The following is a 22673-nucleotide window of genomic DNA, read 5'->3' on the forward strand; positions in this document are numbered from 1 at the left end:
AGCATGATACTGTATAGTCATGGGCTGTCCTTTTGGTCAGGTGAGGTCAGCAGTCCTGGCTGTATCCTCTCCCAACTCCTGATGTGTCCCAGCCTGCTTGGTGGTGGGACATGGCGAGAAGCAGAAACAGCCTTGACTGTGTGTGAGTACTGCGAAGCAGTAACTAAAACATCCCAGCTAAAACATGTTAGCACCACTGTTTTCTTCACAGATCTAAAACATGGTCCATACAAGCTGCTGTGAAGAAATTATCTTAGCTGAATCCAGCATAAAGTGGTATTGATGTCTTGGAAATGTTTACTGGTGGTACTGGTTATTGTCTTAGAATTGCAGATCAAGGTACATACTGAGTTACAATATATGGCTTCAAGTTTGGTCAGTTCTACATCAGAAAGCTAAACCTGAACAGAAATAAAATGTTAATATTTCCTTCTGGAACAATTTTTTTCTTCATACAAATACAGTATGGTTGGATAATTCCAAAGTAATTCTGTAAAATGGTGCTTTTTGATCTTTTTGTAAGAAAAATCTGATTTCAATTCACAGTCTGCCTGAGAATTTAGAAGTATTTTTTCTTCCACTGCCTCTTAGAAGGTTGGAATCTTTGGCAAAAAGCTCACTATTGTCTTGTGTTTGCAAGTTTCTCAGGCTCACCTTTCCACCTCCACAAGAAATCAATTAAGTATATTGTCAGATACATTAGAAAGCAGAATTCATTTGGCTGGAGTATTAAATGACCTACTAATAATCTTTTACATAAAAATAGCCTGTATCTGTAGGGATATGGGTAAAGTGAGTAAAGTGAACAGAAATTAAGTAACTCTTAAAGTGAATACAACTGGGAAGTGAAGATTGATGCACATTTTTAGTACTTTCATAAAGATGATTTTTTTTTTTTTTGACAGACTACATTAGGTAAGAGGAAGTGTCCTAACTTAGATTGTAGTAACATCATTTTGAGCTGATTTCCAATATTCAGGAATGCATATGTTCTTGATCCTTCATTACAACTAGTAATTTTAGGAATATTGTGTTGGGAAAATAAGGCACATTAGCCAGCAGCGCAAGTAGTAGGAGAAGCCACAATATTCATTTCCTCTCAACCCAGCCAAAACCAGTTTATTTGGCTGACTATCAAAAGAAGCAGCAGTAATTGTTTCCAGTATCAGTGGAAGCATTTGCTGTTTAATAAACCCAAAGCTTCTATTTCATTAACTTAAGAAAAGGCTTGGTATCTGCCATCAATTAAGAATGGGACTCCCATGGCAAGCTGTAGGCGGTTGTCTGCCTGTGCCTTGCTTCATAGAATCATCGGTTAGGGTTGGAAAGGACCTTAAGATCATCAAGTTGCAACCCCCCTGCCATGGGCAGGGATGCCTCACACTAAACTGTGGGTTGCTTCTGATGCTGCCTCTGCAGTAGCTGCTTGCCTTCTGCAGACTTTCCTTCTGGATGGAGTAGGAGTCTGCAAGAGCAGCTTCCCAGGCCTGGGTGATCAGTGCTTCAGGACCTGCTGCTGTGTGTGTGTGTGTGCCCAGGAGCTCAGCCAGATCAGAGCCACCTTGTGAGCACTGGCCAAAAGGTCATCAAAGGCTTATGACTTAGTCTTGGTTATATGTCGATTATAGGCAAACTGTAGATAGTAACAAGACAATTTGCCTCTTGTCAGCCTGTTTGTTGACATGGAATGGTTTGGATTGGAAGGACCTTAAAGCTCATCCAGTTCCAACCCCCTGCCAGAGGCAGGGACACCTTCCACTAGACCAGGTTGCTCCAAGCCCTATCCAACCTGGCCTTGAGCACTGCCAGGGATGGGGCAGCCACAGCTTGTCTGAGCAACCTCTGCCAGGGCCTCAGCACCCTCACAGGGAAGAACTTCTGCCTAAGCTCATCTCAGTCTCCCCTCTGTCAGGTTAAAGCCATTCTCCCTTGTCCTGTCCCTACAGACCCTTGTCCAAAGCCCCTCTCCAGGTTTCCTGTAGCCCCTTTAGGCAGTGGCAGCTGCTGTAAGGTTTCCTGGATCCTTCTCTTCTGCAGGCTGGACCATCCCAGCTCACTCAGCCTGTCTCCAGAGCAGAGCTGTTCCAGCCCTCGCAGCATTTCCATGGCCCACTCCAGACTCGCTCCAACAGCTCCATGTTCCTCTTGTGTTGTTGCCCCAGAGCTGGACACAGGACGCAGGTGTCCTCGACCTGCTGCTCACGCTCTGCGGATGCAGCCCAGCACATGGTGGGTTTTGTGCTCAAGCGCATGCTGAACCCAGGTCATGGGGAGCTTCTTCTCAGCAAACACCCCAAGTCCTTCTCAGGTTTGCTCCCAGTCCAGTCTCTCCCCGCCTGTGTTTGTGCATGGGATTGCCCCAACCCAGGGGGCAGGACCTTGTCCTTGCTCTTGTTTAGCTCCACAAGGTCCACACAGTTCTGCCTCTCCAGCCTGTCCATGTCCCTTTCAGTCCCATCCCTTCCTTCCAGTGTGTCAACTGTACCCCACACGTTGGTGTTGTTGGCAGAGTTGCTGAGTGTGCTCGATCCCACTGTCCATGTTACCAAGAAAGATGCTGAACAGCTCTGGTTCCAGTACTGACCCCTGAGGGGCACCACTCGTCACTGATCTCCATGTGGACATCGAGCCATTGATCCTGTCTCTTCTGTCTGAATTAGGCCTTGGCCAGAACAAAGGGGCAGGCAGCACCCCTGACCTGTGTGCCCAGATTACTGCCTGACAGTAGCAGTGGAGGTGAAGCTGCTAGGTCAATGTAATCACAGCAGTATGTGTTGTATAGAGCAATAAATACAGTCTTGTATGTAACGGAGGGCAGGTCATCCTTAGTTGCAGCTTCTCTGTTCTCATGTCATAGAGATAATTGTACCAAATTCTGTTGTCATAGAGCAGGTTGCTTTCAGGCAAAAATCTGATTCTTAATCTCACCTTTTCGTTTTATTCTCTTGACTGTTATTCATGTTAAATTTATTTTATCTGATAAATGATGAATTTAAAATGTCTTTCATGTGTCTTTCTCTTTTGTAATACTCTGACCGAAAACAGAACTCCACACAGGAGTTCTGCAGGCTAGCAGCTGTGGTATAAATTGCATGCAAGCATGCTGTTCACTGTCATTGATGTCTGTTTTCTTTATTTATATCTAGATGTTAAAATTGCCTACTCAATTTTTCTGTTAGATTCTGTAAAAATCACAGAAACTGGATCTTATGAAGAAGTTTCCTCTTCAGACAACATTTTGATATCATTTTTGAGTAGGAATTGTTACTACTTCTTACTTGATGTATTTGTTACAGATAAATGCTGTATTAAACCACTTGTCTAATCAAACATGGCTCTTCTTCCACATGCCCCTCCCTTCCAAAATAACAAAGGATCCCATCATGCAAATTTCTGTTGGGAAATTGACGAACACCAACATGAGCTTGAACTAGTCCTGGCTTATAGCATTTACAAATGGGCATCTGAACAGGCTTTTATGCAGTGTTTTCTGTTTCAGGCTTTTTCATAGCTTTACAGGCTTTTTAGAAATAACTGCTTAATTAGTTGGACATGCTAAGTGTTTTACTGTTTTAATGCAAAACTTCCATTAGAGCTTGCAAAATGTCCCTTTTGATTAAAAAAAAAAAGAAAAGCTTTTCTATCACAATGTGTTTAGTAGAAAGTAATATTTGAAATTTGCATAAAATCATGATTTGTTGTGATCCAACTTCATCACTGTCATGTTAAGCAATTTCATGTGTAATTGGACTGTATCTTGGTGGTTGGACTAAGAAAGACATGATTCCTTCTCAAATGAAGTCTATAGGTAAAAGTCATTAAGACACAATGTTCCGTGGTATACATACCTGCATTATTGGCTGGTTTTCCTTTTCTACTGACCCTTGAGCCCACACAGCCTGATGAGAAGTGCTACACTGATGTGCTGTCTTTGGACATGTAGATGCTGCTTGATTAGCTATGTTAGTTTTTCAGTCATAATTTCATAGGAAGAAAGGATCTGCTATGCTTTTTGGAGTTCGTCAACATAAATATTCATGAGGAACTAACAATATTCTTACATACTGTTCTCATATAAGTGAAGTAGCATGGGCTATGAAGTTTATTTCATAATCATCAGTTACCAACACTTTCCTCCTTGTAGGATTGTTTTAAAAATAAAGCGGGGAAAAATGCATTAATTAACCTTTCCAAATTTGACTTAATGAAGGTATAGTAATTTATTTCATTGTTAAATTAAATGGTTTCCCAGATTTTATACAGGAGCGAAAGTGTCAAGTTTTTACTTGTCACATATGAAGCAATCTCCCTTACCTCTTGGTGGAAAGTTCTAGCATTTGCTGTACCTGGGGTTTTTGTAGCTTGCACCCTCTTTGAGTTTGCCTGCCAGTGAAGCACAAAGCTAGTTTAAGTGGGCTCAGTCACGTGAAATAGAAAAAGAAAATTCTTGAGAAACAGTGAGGAAAAAGAATAGAAAAAGGTTTGTCAGTGTTCTCTTAAGTGTCCAAGGTGTTCTCTTAAGTTTCAACTTGATACCCTCAGAAGAGGCAGTGCCTTTACGGCAGGTTTTTTTCTCCTTAAAGGAAAGTTTCTTTCAGAGTGCTAGATATCATAACCATAGACTAGAAAAGCAGAGAGAAAGGTAGCCATTTCTCTTAGAAGTTAACTGCTGGCATTTGTTAGTTACTCAAAGCAAGTAAGGGTCCTAGGTTTGCTGCTTAGTATGTGGTGGGTTAATGACCATGGTGCAATCTGTTTGGTTTGCATAACCTAGTAAAAAGAGGTGCAGGTGTTATTTAATAGTGAAATTATAAACATTTTTTGTGATTTGTATTCTTGAGAGTATCAACTACTATTTGTGCCAAGAAAAGAAAAAAACAAATACAGCTGATGGTTGGCGCCATGGCCCTTTTCAGCTAAATTAATGTAAATCCAGTTTATTCTGACTCCACTGTTCTGGAGCATGGTGACAAAATGGTTAAGACATCTTGCTATGTAAAGAAGGTGTTAATTTGAGTTCTGCTCTGGATTTACATAAAATTAAGCCTTCAGTCCATCTGTGAATATTTATCTGGTCATTTCTGCTGAGGAATCAAAGGTGGCAAAATGAGATGCTTGACACATCACTGACTTTTTTTGTCTGTGATTACAAAAGCTGGTATGCTTTATGTCAATCTGATACGTCATTTGGGTTTGGCATGGATTTTTAACCTTTCAAAACTGTGTACCACCACCTCTCAACCTAAACTACAGTTTTGCATTAATAGGTGGAATAATGAAAACTGCTACTGCTCTTTCTTCTAGGTATCCTTTTGTAACCCATCTCTAATATGAAATTTAGAGATAGTAATCCTAAATTTTAATTCCTGAATTGGAATATTAAAACGTGTTTATAAGCCTCATTTTTATTTGTTCCCCTTGTTATTCTTTTGGGCGTTTTTTACTTTCCTTCTTTGTGGGTTTTTTTTGTTTGTTTTTTGGGGGTTTTAGTGGGTTTTTTGCAACCTTTTCATCCTTTTGTTTCTATCTCAGTTTGGGGAAGGAGGTCATGCTTTCTGTTTATTTGCTTGTAGGGCAGGGTGCTTGATTGAAGCCTCTGCTTAGCACGAATACATGTATAAAGTTATGTATGTATATTTAAAAGGAATTGAGAATTTTCATAAGATGTGCTATATATAATTAAGCCATTTCTAAAGCCCAGTAATTTTTAAGAAGTTTCTAAAATCAGGCATGCTTTTCTTAACAAGGGAAAAAAGAAGAAAGAAAAACAAAATATAAATCAACAGGTGTCAGCAAAGACCATGTAACAAAACATTGGGTCAAATCACATCAACAGTATATACTGCATTCAAGACAGATCCCTGTCATTTTTCGTTTAATTCTCACGAAAGATCTTGAAATCCTAGTTTTGATCAGCAACTCAGAACCCAGAATATAACACCCATGTGTTAAGATTAGATTGAATTGCTTTTAGTACAAAACACAAGAAATTCCTTAGAGGTAATATCAGTTCCGTTTTAATGAATTGTTCTCCCACACTATATAATACAAGTGAGGATTTTTTTTTTTTTTTTTTTTTTTTTAACTTGCAGTGAACAGTGCCTTTAGAAAGGCCATTCAGCTTTTAGGATTTTTTTTGTTTGTTCCAGTTCATAGGCAAGAGCCGTATGTCAGACAGTTGTTTTCCATCTCTTGTAGTTACTTATTGGCGGGTTTGTCACTTGAGTGACAACATAAAGCTGATTCAGCCAAGGGTATGACAGCCAGAACAGCATGCCTTGGGTCAGTCCCACCACTTGAAATTTGCTGCAGGGCACTCAGTTGGAATTCATTTTGCATTTGTCTTACTGAATGTTACTGCTGTTACACTGCAAAGACTGGGGAGACTGCTGTATGCTGAAAAGATAGTTTCCTTCTCATGCTAGTTTTCTCCTGATTTTTTTTTTTTCATTAAAGTGCTTATTACCAATGAGGAGACAAATCTTACAAAACAAGAAAATCCATTACTTGTAATGGTATTGCTTCTAGTGGTTTATACTTTTTTATTTTTAAAACCTACAACCTGTGTAACCTGCTTTGTAGTTTTTAGGACATACTGGTAGTGCTGAAGGCCCTAATCTCTTAGTCTGAATTTAAGTTATTTGGAAATAGTATCCTTTCTGTGCGCACAAAAGATCCATTTTTTGGGAAAGTTAGATTCAAGAGATCATAACGTTATCTCAGGCCTGAGTTGATGGTTGAAAGCATTTTAGAGGTGACAGTGTATCTCGTGCTGAACTTTGCAAAGTCAAGTTGAACTTGCTACTTGGGAAAAAACACAAAGTCAAATGAGGTTGATTTTAACCTACATGTGGATTTGTTAGGTGAGCAGGTAGTGTTCAACTGTTGCATATTTTAAGTGCAGTTCTGTCACAGGATGAGAATTGGCAGGTGAACCTAAGGCTTAACTTTTTCTGCATTCTCAAAAGAAAAATACAAAACCTTGTGGTTTTCTTTAACTCAAAGCATAGGAAATTGTATCTGAGCGAGTTACTGTATAAAGCAGAGATGGTCAGACTTCAGTGGTTTCTGAGCAAGTCTTTTTCACTAATATTTTTTTAATGGCAATTTTCCCCTTTTTTCTGTAGTACATATTTATGTAGGAGATTAAACTGAGGTTAAAGTATAGTTAACTTAGGTTAATAGAGGAATAATAAGCTACTAATGACACTATAATTTATTAATCCTTTTTATGATACGATTTATGGAAAACCAGGTAGTCATGCAGCAGGGAAGTGCCATCACAACTCTGTCTTATTAGGTCCAATCTCCTTAATTTTAAATGTAATATTTATATTATTCTAAAAAATACAGCCACTAATAAAACCTAGAATGAACATTACTGCCGTTAGATTTCTTAACTGTCTGCACTTCATGTACTTCGAGAACTGTCTTTAAAAATTAATGAAACAAGTGATCTGATAAGGTGTTTGGAGTGTTGTTTCACAAGTTGACATCTTCAGAGGCAGAAACTTCCTATACACTGAGTAAGTGTATTGTTGCTAATGCATCTCACTCTTGATGGGAAGTAGCCTTTCTTAACCTTGAGAGAGTAGTTTTGCCTCCATTTTATTTACTCCTTGGAGTAGTGAAAAGTAGGAATAGTAGTAATGGTGGTGACGGGGTTCTGTCTGTGTTTTGAATAGCTGTGAATGAGGAACATGATGTAGGAAGACTCAGATCCATCCGGTAGATCTGGTCCACCAGAAGAATATATTTAATCAGTAATTTGCTCTGTTTCCTATTTTCTCAGAAATCTGCTAAACGTGCGTATGAGCAGGCAAAGGTGTGGACAGCATGGGTTAACAGTTTGCACCCCTTTATCCTTTCTCTAAGGTCTTGTAATCCATCCTCTGTTACCCGAGCAGCTGTAATGTCAGCTGCTCACATGTGCTTTATCCATTGTTGTATCACATTCTTCATCATGTGTTAACCATACACCAGCCATTTGAAGGGGTAGTTGGTGTTTTGGTCAGGAGGGGTGGATGTATGGGAGAAGAGAGAAACACGGAACATTGGATTTTCTTTAAAGAGACTTTGTGGTCTGTGGTAACTGAAGGATTCCTCACATCTGTCCTGAATCCATGAACATTCAATGTATGGTAATGATTTCCAGTGACTACTGATAGCTGCTGGTTCAGAAGCGAAAGGCCAGAAATCACATGATCCTATTCCATTTCTTTAATAGGTTTTACTAGTGAATTCACTGTGGAGAAAACATTTTGCAAGTTAGAGTAGGTCACTTTATCTTTTTTTCCTCTCTATGTGGGTTTACTGTTCTGTTCATATACATAGTCTGGTGGTGGGCAGAGTTACCTGTAGTTGGTTTTGAAAGAGGGAGCACACTTAAGGGAAAAAAAAGAGAATTCAGACGACTTGGTTGTAAAGCACAGCAGGGAGGGATCTTGATGAACAAGCCTCAGTGCACTTCATTGTGACCCAGCATGGTTTTCGATGCAGTATGTACTGAAGCAGCTCCTTTGGATTGGGATGTAGGTGTTATGGAACAAGTAATCAAGTTGTGTTCTGTGTCTGTATACCTGTATGTCTTGGTTATGAAAATGTTCACCAGTGGATCAGCTGCAGTTCTGCTTTTCTTTGTGTATGCCAGACTGGTTCTTGATATTTTTGATTTTAAGGCTTTTTTTTAGCTTCACACAGACTTAAAATGTGGGGTATATTATTTTAAACTAAGTTATTTTTTAAATTTTAGTTGCCTTCTTGCTCCACGGGCATGCTTTTTGTTTTCCGCTTTTCCAGACTTTTACTGTTTAAAGAAATCCAATACTTACTGCATTAAAGAGTCTTTTTGGCATTTATCTTCACTTATAATCATGTTTAAGATTCAGTACCTCCAGGGTCTTAGCAACTTTAAAGCATGTTCGTCACAATGGCACTTAGTCTTTAATTTCTCTTTTCACCTAGTGGTATGCATGTATTTATCTTTTGATTGGACAGCTTCAGCAGTGATGTAATGCAGAGGTTTCAGAAATTACACTGCGAACAGAATTTTTCAATGCTTTTGAGTAATTGAAAGCTGTCCTGAAGAAAGTCCTCTATATGAACAATATAATCTTAAAAGAACGCAAGTCTTTTAAGTCGTATAAAGCCAAGTCGTATAAAGCCAAGACCTCATGAGTTAATGTGTGCTACAGTTACGTGTATAGAGTCATAGAATGGTTTGGGTTGGAAGGGACTTTAAAGCTCATCTACTTCCCACCCCACTGCCATGGGCAGGGACACCTTCCACTAGACCAGGTTACTCCAAGCCCTGTCCAGCCTGGCCTTGGACACTTCCAATGCTGAGATATTCACATCTACCCTGGGCAACTTGTTCCACTATCTCACCACCCTCATAGCAAAGAAATTTATCCTTACATCCATACATGTGAACCAGAACTCTTATTTCCACCTGGAGTTTCTGTTCTACTCTGCCATAGTGTACATATATAAGAGGACCACTTTGTGCTGGGAATAAAGTTTCTCCTCTCCCACAGTTTGATAACAATCTCTTTTGGGGGTAGAAGTGTTAGCTAAGTACCTTTTTGTGGTTGGAAAGGATTCATCCCTCACTGTTAAAATAGGCGATCAGAGGTATGGAATTTTGGAGGGTTTGTGTTTGGGTTTTTTCCTCCAATTCTCAGAGTTGTATCACAATGGCCTAAATATCCCAGGTTTGTACAAGTAACATGAGCGGGGTTCTCTAGCAAGTGTTATGGTTTGCCTCGAGAATGGCTTGTACTGGGCAATTTGTTGCTTGGTGGTTACAAACAAGTTGTTAACACTGGACTGGATTGAGTAGCCTCTGTTGCTAAATGCCTGCCGTCATGAGCAACCATATGACCAGTGATTAGTCCAGGAGAGTTCATGGAGTGTAACCATACTTATCTTCTTATTCAAGAAGTCACACTTCTCAACACTCCTCAACAGCCTACAACAGTTTTCAGATCGTAAAGTATCAGAATACATGAGCCGGTACTACTATTTAAAGAAGTTGTGGCTATTTAAGTTGTATAAATTTGTAATCGTAAGTCTAACTAGTGGTATACGAATAATATAATCCAGTTTTCCTTGTCTTTTTAATGCCTATAGAAAAGGTATTTTAAAGAGCTTTTTAAAAGTTAATTTTGCAAAATTTACAGATCAGCCATAAATTCACAAGAATTAATTAGAAATATAGAATCCCAATGTTAGATTTGTGGCATTTTCAGTACTTGCAGCCATATTCCTAGATAGGACAAGATTTTGCTACATTCTCCAGGCACATCCATGCCAAGTGCAGGAAACCTGGACTATGATGATGTTTTCAAATCTGGGAAGTTTTGGGCTTTGCTGCTACTTCAGGAAATGTTGTGTGTCACTTTCCTTCCTTTAAAGCTGACAGCATACCCACTGTTGCTAAGAGATTCCTGAACCTGATCTTTTGCTGCCAAAAAAAACAAACAACCCTCTTGTGGTCTTATGTATGTATACTATGGCTGTCTATGGCATTTTTTCCTCAAGTCTTTCTGTCCTGTGGGGACCATACAGGTGCTGAGCTGCCTGAGGATCATCATCTCACACTGCCTCCAACCTCTTAGATCATTCTTCATGTTTGCACTTACTAAAAGCATTTGTTAGGTTAAGTCTTTGCCATACCAGCGTGGTTTACTGGGTTGTCAGTCCCATTTTTAAGGCTCATACCACTACTTATTATATTAGAGTAGTGCATAAAAAGTAAGTTAGGATCACATCCCCATTGAGACAGGGTATGGAAAAAATGAGTAAAGATTTCTTTTTACCCTGAAGACATCACAGTAATGAGAGAGTGTAAAAGAAATAGATACAGAGCTGCAAAAAAAAGTGGATTTTTTGCAAGTAGTGTCGAAAATACATATTCTTCATAGCAACTTTTTCCTCCTCCAAGTGTTATTTTACTGGTTTTGATGGTTAGTAGATGCCTGGAATTAAAGTGAAGAATTAAATTTCTACATTTGAGGCCATATTATCATTATACTCATTTTAATGTCTGTACAACTTCAGCATCTGAGACCGCAGGAACTTAACTGCTTTACTTGTTGGCATTACACTGAAGTTGATTTCAGTGAACCATAAAAAGTTTGGCCCTGAAGGTAAAATTACACTGTATGCATGTTCCTAACATACTGCTTTGGGGATAAACATGCCTTAAATCGACTCATTGCTCACAGCTAAATTCGTTTTCCAAATGCAGTTTCCGCATAGATAGCAATGTTCTGTAAGACAGACTTTCTTTAAAACCATAAAATTTTTTGAACATAATCCTATCAATAAACATATTTGAGCAGGATAGCAAAGAATTCACATAATCCTAGTAAAGATTTGGGGGTTTTATGAAAGTAAGGGTGGGGCGCGTGGCAACATTTTTAATTAGCTTTCATCATTACCTCTAATTTGTTCAGATGTGTTCCAAATGTTTGCATATTGTGTTTGCTCACACGTACATAATGAAAACTTTTGGACTTCATTGAAACTTTAGCTCGTAATCATGCATTTGGGAAATTAAAATTGAAATTTACGATACCCTGGGTCCTACTTGCTCTGTTCGTTGTGTCTTTCTAAGACACCATCACTTGAGAGCTTTGTTACAGCAACATTTCTGTTGTGGCTTAATATGTTGTGGGTTCAGAGGTCTGTAATTGTGGCCTTGAGGGGTACAGACACCAGCTGGGTTTGTACGCAGGTATTCTTGGATTAATATTTTCAGACTTAGATCTTGTTCTGTCTGGAATTTAAACATAGCTCCCCATACTTTAAAGGGAAGGCAAGCACCATTTGAGGTTCTTAATGAGCACTTTGTTTTTTCCTCTTTAATTTGACTTTTGTTTTTTTTTTTTTTACTTTCATTTTAACTCCTGTAGCCAGTGAAATCCAGGCAGTTACTTGCAGACTGTTTTTACAGCCCTGTATGGACAAAGAGCATTAGTTTGCTCCTCTGCTTAATTGCTGAATTAATAATAGTTAGAAAGTTTTGATATCTGCATCTCCATTTTCCTTAGAATATATAATGGTGAAAAAAAATCCCCATATATTAGGCAAGTCATTGAAGTGTGAACAACTTTGTTATATCTGACATGTAACAAGTCTTTCAGGGCAACTAGGTTGGTTTTGTTTGTTTGTTTGTTTTTTATTTTTTTTTTAATAATTCCTTTTGTTTCAGGTCTAAAATTTCAATTTTATTTCTGCGTGGAAGCAAGAGATTTAAACTCCCCCGTACTGGGGAACCAGTCAGGGTTTTTCTTCTGTTTAGAAACCTTTGACCCATCCCTCCCCTGTTCAGTGAATGGAAATGGCAAGGCAACTTGTGCTGAGGGTGACTACAGATCTGCTTTCCATGTAGTTTATGCAGCAAACCTGCAGGGGAGAGGGTTTCAGGAGTCCTGCATATGGAAAAAAAATGCTTTTAAAGTATTTCTTTGCAAAAGAGGGCCTTTCTTATGCCTCTGAGTATATATTAACTGGTTATAATCCTTAGTTTTGAGGCACATAATTATTCACACAGCAGCACATGAAGGATTCGCAGGTACAGTTACGATTTCTATGTACTGGCAAGCAGCCTTTTCCAAGGGACAGAGGGGACTTTTTTTGTGTAAAGCTTCAAGTTCTATAATTAGTTGTACAGTAAAGGATTTAGATACGTGGCAAAACATATACAAGGGCATAGAAGTTTAATTAAGTCGCCTTTAATTTGTCTGCCTGGATATGTCATTACAGTAAGTGGTTTAATATTAACATCTATTTACATTTCTTTTTTTTTTCCTTTTTTCCAGATTATCACTAAGTATGTTTATGAACTACTGCAAAAGGAATGCCACTTGAAGAAAGTAACTCTCCCAGTAAGTATAAATTATATTTTTCCAAAGACATTGTTTGGATCTTTAAAAAACATACTCTGCAGTTGGGGCACTTGTGTAAAGGCAAGCTGTGCCAAGGCTCTGTGCAGGACATTATCTCAAGACACTGCCTTCACATGCAGCATCCGTGTGCACATGGCGACGTGTTTTGACCTCACTTCTCACATGCTTGATTTTTGAGCCTTCCTTGCCTTACCAGATACCAGCACTTCCAAAATGTGGTTTTGATAAAGGAACCATAAGCTTTGCAAAAAGTGTGAATGTTTTGATGTATTGCTTGATGTAGACTACAAACGTGCATTTACAGGAAGAGTAAACTCACATGGAGTTTCAGTAAATTACTCCAAGTCTTTTTTTAAAAGACACTTTTTCAGTAACTTGTAGCATGTGTGTAATATAAGGTGCTGCTCTGGTGAAAATACCTGGTGAACTCTTGGAAGTGATAAAACATTCCCCAGAGAACAGATGCGACAGTGTTTGTAAATACGTGTAGTGCTATTATCATGTTTAAGTACTTTTACATTCTATGCTGGAGAGTGGGGGGGAGATTAGAGTGAGGGCACTGTGCAGGTTTTCCATCACTGCCATCCACGATTCTTAATCATCTTTGAGAAGCTGTTGCATTACTGTTGTTGTCAGCCAGTCCTTCATATTCAGTTGAGGAAAACCCATTTGGGCTAAAAGAGGAAAAATTTATTTGCTTTAGCGTTCTGTAACGTTTCACAGTTCCCATTTCCATTACCTAAGTCTTGTTTAGGGCATGTTTTGATAACTTGCTCAAACTACTCAAGTTTTCCCACCCAGGCTTTGCCAGTGTCTCCTGGTCGGGGCAGAAGGAGCTCTGCCAGGAGCTCCATGGAGCAGTTGGAGGGCAAACAGGAGCTCCCACAAGGGGTGCACCAATGCACCAAGACCACTTGAGAAAGTATTTCCCCACTTTAGGTTTTCAAGTATAGACAAAGAAGAGGATTGGGTTCATAGCGGTGGTCTGCCTGGTGCAGTGCTGGCCATGATCTTTAACTTCTTTGCAGAACTAGTTTTCTTTGGGGAAGTTTTGGTCCAAGATGTACTTCCATATGCCAGACAAGTCATGTCACCCACAAACTGTGAAACCAGGAAGCTGTCTTTTATAAACGTTGAAGTGCCTGAATCTTGAGGCTACAGAACTGTCTTTGAATGTCCTTTGTAAAAACAAAGATTCATCTATGTCATGCAATACTAAGGCTGATCTGTTAGCTTAAAAAAATCCTAGAAGTTGGGTTGGAAGGGACCTTAAAGCTCATACAGTTCCAACCTCCCTGCCATGGGCAGGGACACCTTCCGCTAGACCGGGTTGCTCCAAGCCCCGTCCAACCTGGCCTAGTTACTTGCATTGTTGTTGTTATTGTTACTATTAATGTTATTATGTTTAACTTTATTTCAATTGTTAAACTGTTCTTCTCCCAAACCATGGGTTTTGTCTTTGTCTGATTCTTCTCCCCATCCCACCAGGCACAGTGGGGGCAGTGAGCATGGTGTTTAGCTGCCAGCTGGGGTTAAACCACAACATATCTGTTGGAAGCCCTCACCACAGCCAAAAATACATTATGAAGAGGCCTACAGAAATGAGAAAAATTAAATAATATATGTAGAAGCTGAAAAATTAAAGCTCTCTAAAGGCTATGTTAAATCACCGCTGACATCCTGCCACCTAGCAACACAAAAAACCTATTTTAAACTAGTAAAGGAGACTAATAAAAGTAGTGAAACGGCTTGTAGCAAGAGTAAGTCCTGTGCAAGTGAGGAGAATAGAAAAAAGTATAAATGCTTGCAATTTACATGTAAAATCACAGTAAGATCACCCCAAACTGAATTTGAGGAACTTGTTACAGTGGTAAAGACTGCTATTAAAAGGTAGCTGATAAGGCTGATGAATGCTTAGCTCAAACAAGAAAAACAAACATAGTTATTTCCAATATTATTTGTCTGGTTTCAACATTTAATTTTTTAAAACTTCTCTAAGCAGGATAGAGTTCTGAGGAACTATCTCAAATTTAGTTTGTCAGTAGTGGAGCTCTTAGTACAAATCAATATATCGTACAACAATCAAATCAAATTTATAAGAAGTCAAATATGAAGCTGCAGAACAACTAGCTAATACATAACTTCCTGCTGAAATCAGCTGTTTTTGTCAGAAAAGGCCTCCAGGAGTTATTGATTGTGATTCCTGGGTATCAGGAAGAAATAAAATGGGAGGAGAGGGAGGATGGAGTTAGTACAGGTTTCTTTTTTTAAAAAAAACAACTACTGTAATTCCGTGAAGGAGTCAGAGATCCTGTGAAACAGAAAGATGTTGTCAATAAGAGTATGTGGATTCCCAACAAGCTGTCAGCAAGGTTAGCAAATGCTTTGAAAAAGCATAAGAGAAGGGAGTCCCCTTATGAGTTAATAATTGGTTAAAAGGGAAAAAAGATGTTCGTATTTCACTGAGGAAATAATTTATTACTGGTGCAGTGTTACTAAGGCCTGCACAGACAAAGTTGTAAATAAAAGGAAAAGAGGAATTAATATAAGCTAACAAACTTAGCGTTTTTTTTTCCTGAAATTGTTTAGAATACTTAAATCTGAAGCTTACTCTGATGAGTTGGGGAATTATTTCATGGTGCTGAATGGTTGGATGATAAAATGACATGATATTCAATTCTGGTAAATGTGAAATTATGGGGAAATAACTCACTCTGTAAACACAATGGTGGCCTCTAAATGAGCTATTACAACTCAGGAAAGAGCTTGGAGTGATTGTGAATAGTTCTCTGAGGACATCAGTTAGTGCTCAATGGCAGTCAAAAACCCTCAAAGCAAATAGGATGTTAGGAATTATGAGGTGTTGAGAACAAAACAGGAAAACATTGTCATTCCACTCATTATGTGGGCCCTCATCTTGAACACTGCGTGGAGTCCGGACACCATATCAAAAAGGATATGAAGAATTTAAAAAAAAAAATCCACAGAGGAGGGTTACAAAGATGATCACAGGCATGAAATGCTTTTCACACAAAGAAAGATTAGACAAAGATTTCTTCAGCTTGGAAAATAGATGACTGAGGAAGGAATATGACAAATCTATAAAATCATGAAAGGTGTAGAGGAGATGAATAGGGTATGGTTTTCTGCTGTTTTCATAATAGAGAAGCTAAGGGGCATCAAGTTTAAATTATCAGGCAGGAGTTCTCTACTGAAAGAGAGGCAATACTATTTCATATACATCCCAATTGTATTGTGGAACTCATTGCCACAGAATACTATCAAGGAGAAAGGTATAAATGCATTAAAAAAAAAAAGGCATTTGACAATACTAAGGTGGGTTAAGTGCATTGAGCTATTGTACACGCTTGTCCAGTTACAGACTCTGGCTCAGGAGGCTCCAAAGTTACTACTGGTTGCCAAAACCAGGGAAAAGTCACACTATAACCACTCTGTTCTCATACTGTTTCCTTACATAAGCTACCAGTTGCCAGAAGCAGGACCTGGGACCTTGATCTTACCAAGATGTGTACTCTTATGACTGTGACCGTGTTATATGAATATTTTGGAGGTGAAAGGAAAACACTTCTTACAAACTTTGTTACAGGTGATCAGAAAGTTGGTATATCACAGAGCCACAGAATGGTTTGGGTTGGAAGGGACCTTAAAGCTCATCCAGTTCCAGTCCACTGCCATGGGCAGGGCCACCTTCCACTAGACCAGGTTGCTCCAAGCCCCATCCAACCTGCCCTTGAACACTGCCAGGGATGGGGCAGCCACAGCTTCTCTGGCAACCTGTGCCAGGGCCTCACCACCCTCACAGGGAAGAACTTCTGCCTAAGATCTCATCTCAGTCTCCCCTCTGTCAGGTTAAAGCCATTCCCCCTTGTCCTGTCCCTGCAGGCCCTTGTCCAGATCCCCTCTCTAGCTTTCTTGTAGCCCCAAATCTCTGCCCAGCCTTTTGGCCTATTTGCCTTCCTTTTTTATGTCAGCTCATAAGAAATAAGCAGTGTAGTGATGTTTGAATATATAGAATGTGTTTGAGGGCTGTGTTAAGTGGAACACTTGTTTTTTCCATATGATTTTCTGTGGAAACACTATACTTCAAAGGTTTAGGTTGACAGCATTTCATGTTCTGTCATCCTCATTCATTTCATCCTCATGTGTGAAGTCCAGCTTGTTGTCTCTATTTTGCCTTCTTGTGGTAGCTTCAGTATGGGACAGAATTATTTGGAAATTTCTTTTCAGCTATGAAAATAAGAATGGTTTGGAAAACAGGAAAGCTTGTCCATTATTTTATTATGACAGCATCTCTGACAAAACATAAATCTGAACCTTTTTTTTTCCTAAATATGCTGACAGGCATATTACGTTATTGTTCCTGTAAGGTATAGTCGTACTCCTAATTTTCAACATACAGTACTGGACTTATAAATTTAAATGAAGAGACTTACATTCGGGGATAAGCCATTCAATTATTTCTTTCAAATTTCTCATTTTGTGCTCCATTGAAGGTTATATTATTAAGACTGCATTTTTTTTCTCCAGATAACGTCTTTATATTTCTCTAGTTTTAATGGCATAATCAGGTATTGATCTCTGATCTTCTTTAGCTGTTGAGGAAGAATAGAGGGCTTCTGAATTAAATGTATTTTTAACAGTTCTGGGAAGGCATGGGATGGAGGTTTAAGGGTGGAGTTTTACTGACATGTTTCATTGACCATGGCACTGAAAGTTCTCACTTTGCAGTATCTTCTGACTTATCAATGCTTCGCTTTTTCACTTCAATAGGTAAAACTTGGTTCAGTATTTTTCTTGATCAACTCAACAGCTAAGAACTTTTTTTTTCTTTGAAAGACAATGGTCTGTTGTCTCCCCTGTATGTTCCTTCTTGCTGCTTTGTCACCTGAGTCCAATCAATACTTGTTTCTTAAAAGTTCCCCTGATTGTAGGTTTCTTAGGTTAGCTGTGGTAATAACCCGATACTAACTAGCTGCTTGTAATATTGATCAGCAGTTTTCATTTTTACGATTTTGAGTGAAAGATTGTAAGTCAGGATATTCAATATTGTGAAGATTCTAACATGAGTGAGTTAGCAAGCTGTATGTAGAACCACATAACAGACTTTCTTTTCTTGTGAAGCAAATGAGCAGTTTTCAGTCTCCACCAGCTGCTCACAATTCTCACAATCTTTTTGAGTCTTTTCAGTTTCAGTTCCATTTATTTGCCATATTCTTTCCGCCTGTCACAAGTTGCACCTGTTTCACTTATTCGTAGGCTACACACTTGTAATTTTTATTGTGTTTTTTAACTGGAATAGGAAAAATATTAGTAAATTTTTTTCCCTTTAAAAATTTAACGTTGTCGTGGTTTAAGCCCAGACTGTAAGTCAGCCACGCAGCCCCCTCGCTCACTCCCCCCCTTTATTCCCCTGCTCCTGCTCCTAGAGGGATGGGGAGGAGAATCAAAAGAATGTAACTCCCACGGGTTGAGTTAAGAACAGCCCAGTAACTGAGGTATAACACAGACCTACCATTGCTACCACCAATAATTAAGCTTGGACATAGAATTAAACTTGGCTAGGGATGTTAAGGATAACAGGAAGGGATTCTACAGGTACGTAGCAAATAAAAAACAGACTAGGGACAACGTAGGCCCCCTCTGGAAGCTCTCGGGAGAACTGGCTACACAGGATTTGGAGAAGGCTGAGGTTCTGAATGATTTCTTTGCCTCGGTCTTCACTGGCAAAGGCTCTGACCAAACCACCCAAATCTTGGAAGGCAGATGCAGGGACTGTAAGGATGAAGAGCTTGGGCTCACTGTAGGAGAGGATCTGGTTCGAGACCGTCTTAAAAATCTGAACATGCACAAGTCCGTGGGTCCTGATGAAATCCATCCGCGGGTCCTGAAGGAGCTGGGAAATGAAGTTGTGAAGCCGCTGGCCATCATATTTGAAAAATCATGGCAGTCAGGTGAAGTTCCTGAGGACTGGAAAAAGGGAAATAGAACCAACATTTTCAAGAAGTGGTAACACAGCGCTGCACCAGCTACTAAGAAGGAGAAAAAAATGACTGCTACTGCTGAGCCGAGGACAGTATCCACCCATTATTCCAAACCATTCACATTATGCTCAGATTCCACATTTTCAATATACTATCGCTCTTACATATATACATATATGTATATATACATCCACATACACAGACAGACAGATCATTCCTTTGTGTATGGACCAATCCCTATAAAGCTGCTGAGTTCATCCGGTCCATGTTGGGCTCCACCTCTTGTAACAGTCTTTCAGAGCAGGAGTGGCTGCGTGCAGTGTTTTCTGCAGATTGTTGCCTGCTGATGTTACCGTAGAACTCATCTGGTTTCATCAAAGTTCATCCTTTGTTGGGATGATGGTCAGAGCGACGTCAGGGCCAATCGCTGGTAACCTGAAGACATCTAGTTGGTGAGCTACAGAAGTGCCGCATAGCGGGCAACAGCATACAATTGAGTTCATTGGCTGTTTTCCCCTGAAGTCAAATCCCCTTGAGGTACACACTGGACTTCTCCATTTTCCCATATTACACATCAAGTATATTCGGGTCCCTGAGCAAAAGCAATCCCACAGCTGGGTTTGGCTTTACCTGAAGCAGGAATAACCCAGACTGTCTTCCCCAGCAAATTCTTTATGTGAACTTTATCCCCTTCTACAGTATGTAAAAGTTCTGACTGGGCTGGACCAGCCCTGTTGGCAGATCCTCTGGTGTTGACCAACCACGTGGCCTTCGGTAAGTGAGTATACCAACGTTTAAAACTTCCCCCACCCATTGCTCTCAGTGTAGCTTTTAACAGCCCATTGTGCCATTCAATTTTCCCTGAGGCTGGTGCATGGTAGGAGATGTGATATACCCACTCGATGCCAAGCTCTTTGGCCCAAGTGTCTATAAGGTTGTTTGAGAAATGAGTCCCATTGTCTGACTCAGTTCTCTCTGGGGTTCCATGTCACCACAAGATTTGTTTCTCAAGGCCCAGGGTAGTGTCCTGGGCAGTGGCATGGGACACAGTGCATGTTTCCAGCCATCTGGTGATTGCCTTCATCATGGTAAGCACATGGTGCTTGCCTCGGTGGATTGGTGAGAGTGTGATAAAATCGATCTGCGAGGCCTCCCCATACTTGTACTTCAGCCATTGTCCTCCATACCAAAGAGGCTTTAACAGTTTGGCTTGTTTAATTGCAGCACATGTTTCACACTCGTGAATAATCTGGGCAGTAGTGTCCATTGTTAAGTCCACCCCTCGATCACGAGCCCATCTATATGTTGCGCCTCTGCCCTGATGGCCTGAAGTGTCATGGGCCCACCAGGCTAAAAATAATTCACCCTTATGTTGCCAGTCTAAGTCCGTCTGAGCCACTTCAATCTTACCAGCTCTATCCACTTGTTGGTTGTTCTGGTGTTCCTCAGTGGCCCAACTCTTGGGTACATGAACATCTACGTGGCGTACCTTCACCACCAGGTTCTGCACCCAGGCAGATATCTTGCCACAGTGCAGCAGCCCAGATGGGTTTACCTCTGCGTTGCCAGTTGCTCTGCTTCCATTGCTTCAACCACCCCCACAGGGCATTTGCCACCATCCATGAGTCAGTATAGAGATAAAGTATTGGTCACTTTTCTCGTTCAGCAATGTCCAGGGCCAGCTGGATGGCTTTCCCCTCGGCAAACTGATTCGATTCATCTTCTCCTTCAGCAGTTTCTGCAACTTGTTGTCCAGGACTCCATACAGCTGCCTTCCATCTCCGATGCTTTCTCACAGTATGGCAGGACCCATCAGTAAACAAGGCATATTGCTTTTTACTTCCTGACGGTTTATTATATGGTGGGGCCTCTTCAGCACTCATCACCTTCTCCTCTTGTGACATTCCAAAATCTTTGCCCTCTGGCCAGTCCATGATGACTTTAAGAATTCCTGGATGACTGGGATTTCCTGTTCAAGCTCGTTGTGTAATTAGTGCAGCCCGCTTACTCCGTGTAGCATCGATTGCATGATGTGTAGAGAAGACCCTGACTTTGAACATCCAGCCCAGCACAGGAAATGGGGTGCCAGGAGGAGCTGTGCTTCAGTGCCAATCACTTCCGAAGCAGCTCGAACCCCTTCATAGGCTGCCAGTATCTCTTTCTCAGTTGGGGTATAGCTGGCCTCAGATCCTTTGTATCCCCAACTCCAAAAGCCAAGGGGTCGACCTTGAGTCTCCCCTGGAGCTTTGTGCCAGAGGCTCCAGGTAGGACCATTCTCCTCACCTGCGGTGTAGAATACATTTTTTTACATCTGGCCAGGTCCGGACTGGTCCAAGGGCCACTGCATGAACTCTCTTGTTTAATTTGCTCAAAGGTTTGTTGTTGTTCAGGACCCCATTTAAAATCATTTTTCTTCCGGGTCTCATGATAGAGAAGTCTTACAATTGAACTGTAATTTGGGATGTGCATTCTCCAGAACCACACAGCACCCAAGAAAGCTTGTGTTTCCTTCTTTTTAGTTGGTGGAGACATTGCTGTTATCTTGTTGATCACATCTGTGGGGATCTGTCTACGTCCATCTTGCCATTTTATTCCCAAAAATTGAATCTCCTGTGCAGGTCCCTTGACCTTACTCCATTTTATGGCAAAACCGACTTTCAGCAGGATTTGATTATTTTCCTCCCTTTCTCAAAGACTTCTTCCGCTGTATCACCACACACAATAATGTCATTAATGTATTGCAGGTGTTCTGGAGCTTGCCCCTGTTCCAGTGCAGTCTTGACACAGCACTGCATCAGATACTAAGAAGGAGAAAAAACAACTGCTACTGCTGAACCCAGGATGAACGTTCAATCTTAAAAACTTCAGTGTACAGATAAAAGACGCCTAGAGCCTAGTCAAGTCTCATGCATCTTGGGTTGATGATGGCTGAGAAATGAAAACTGAGTCATTGTCAATGTGTTAGCATGAATGTCAGTAAGGGTAGATTTCAGGTATAGTTTGATCTTACCCTATATATTGATAGCTGTGCAAAATGCTAACTACCGTACTGCTGAAATACTCTGTAGAGAGCTACTGCAGTATTAGGTGATAGCTCATTTGAGACAGAACTCATGGAAAAATTCACTGTTTGAAAACTGTAAGAAGTCATAAATATATGTAGAGTATGTAACTCAGAGAATTCACTGCAACTGCATACATTTGTAAACCTGAAGGTATAGTTGTGCATTGGAGAAACAGATATGAGAAAAGGAAATTTAAACTTTAAACAGTACTTCTGAACATCAGGTTATTAGCAGTGTTTAGGTTGGTTCAACATACCCAGCTACAGATTATTGGAAGATTGTTACTGCATGTGAATAAAGATGTTGAATCAAAGTGTTACATTAAACTAATTGAAGTTCAAAACTTTTCTGGATTTGTTGAATTTCTGTTTAAATAAGGGGTCAGAAGGAAATGTTTATGAGTAGGTCAGAAGAGAAATTGGCTGATAAATGCAAATTACTTTATGCAGACTCAGTGTGTCTAACACTGAATGGTATTCTACATTGATTTGTCAATAAAGTAGGGTTGTACAGAGGAGTGATTTCTGTGTGCTTTCTTTATTGAAAGCTTGATCTAATGAACTACTACTGTTTGAAGATAAATTAGCTTGAAGTTTCCAAATGTGATTAATTTGAGGAAGAGTATGAAGAGTTGTTTCTTATGATGTTGGTAAATATTTTTAACTCTTTATAAATTAATGTTTTTGCAGATG

General features: G+C 39.9%; 1 protein-coding gene across 2 annotated transcripts in view; it reads left to right on the top strand.

The window, feature by feature from the left end:
• The window catches only part of ARB2A (ARB2 cotranscriptional regulator A), a 295189-nt gene that overhangs the window by 35918 nt on the left and 236598 nt on the right, over nt 1-22673 (top strand). For both annotated transcript variants that reach the window (XM_061479091.1, XM_061479090.1), the window contains exon 5: nt 12828-12893. In XM_061479091.1, the coding sequence (XP_061335075.1) occupies nt 12828-12893 (66 nt within the window). The remainder of the gene's footprint in view (nt 1-12827; nt 12894-22673) is intronic.

This window comes from Pezoporus flaviventris, unplaced genomic scaffold (genome assembly GCF_033815535.1).
Source record: "Pezoporus flaviventris isolate CSIRO_AGI_PZ_B2104156 unplaced genomic scaffold, CSIRO_AGI_Pfla_v1 ptg000141l, whole genome shotgun sequence".
Taxonomy (NCBI): domain Eukaryota; kingdom Metazoa; phylum Chordata; class Aves; order Psittaciformes; family Psittacidae; genus Pezoporus; species Pezoporus flaviventris.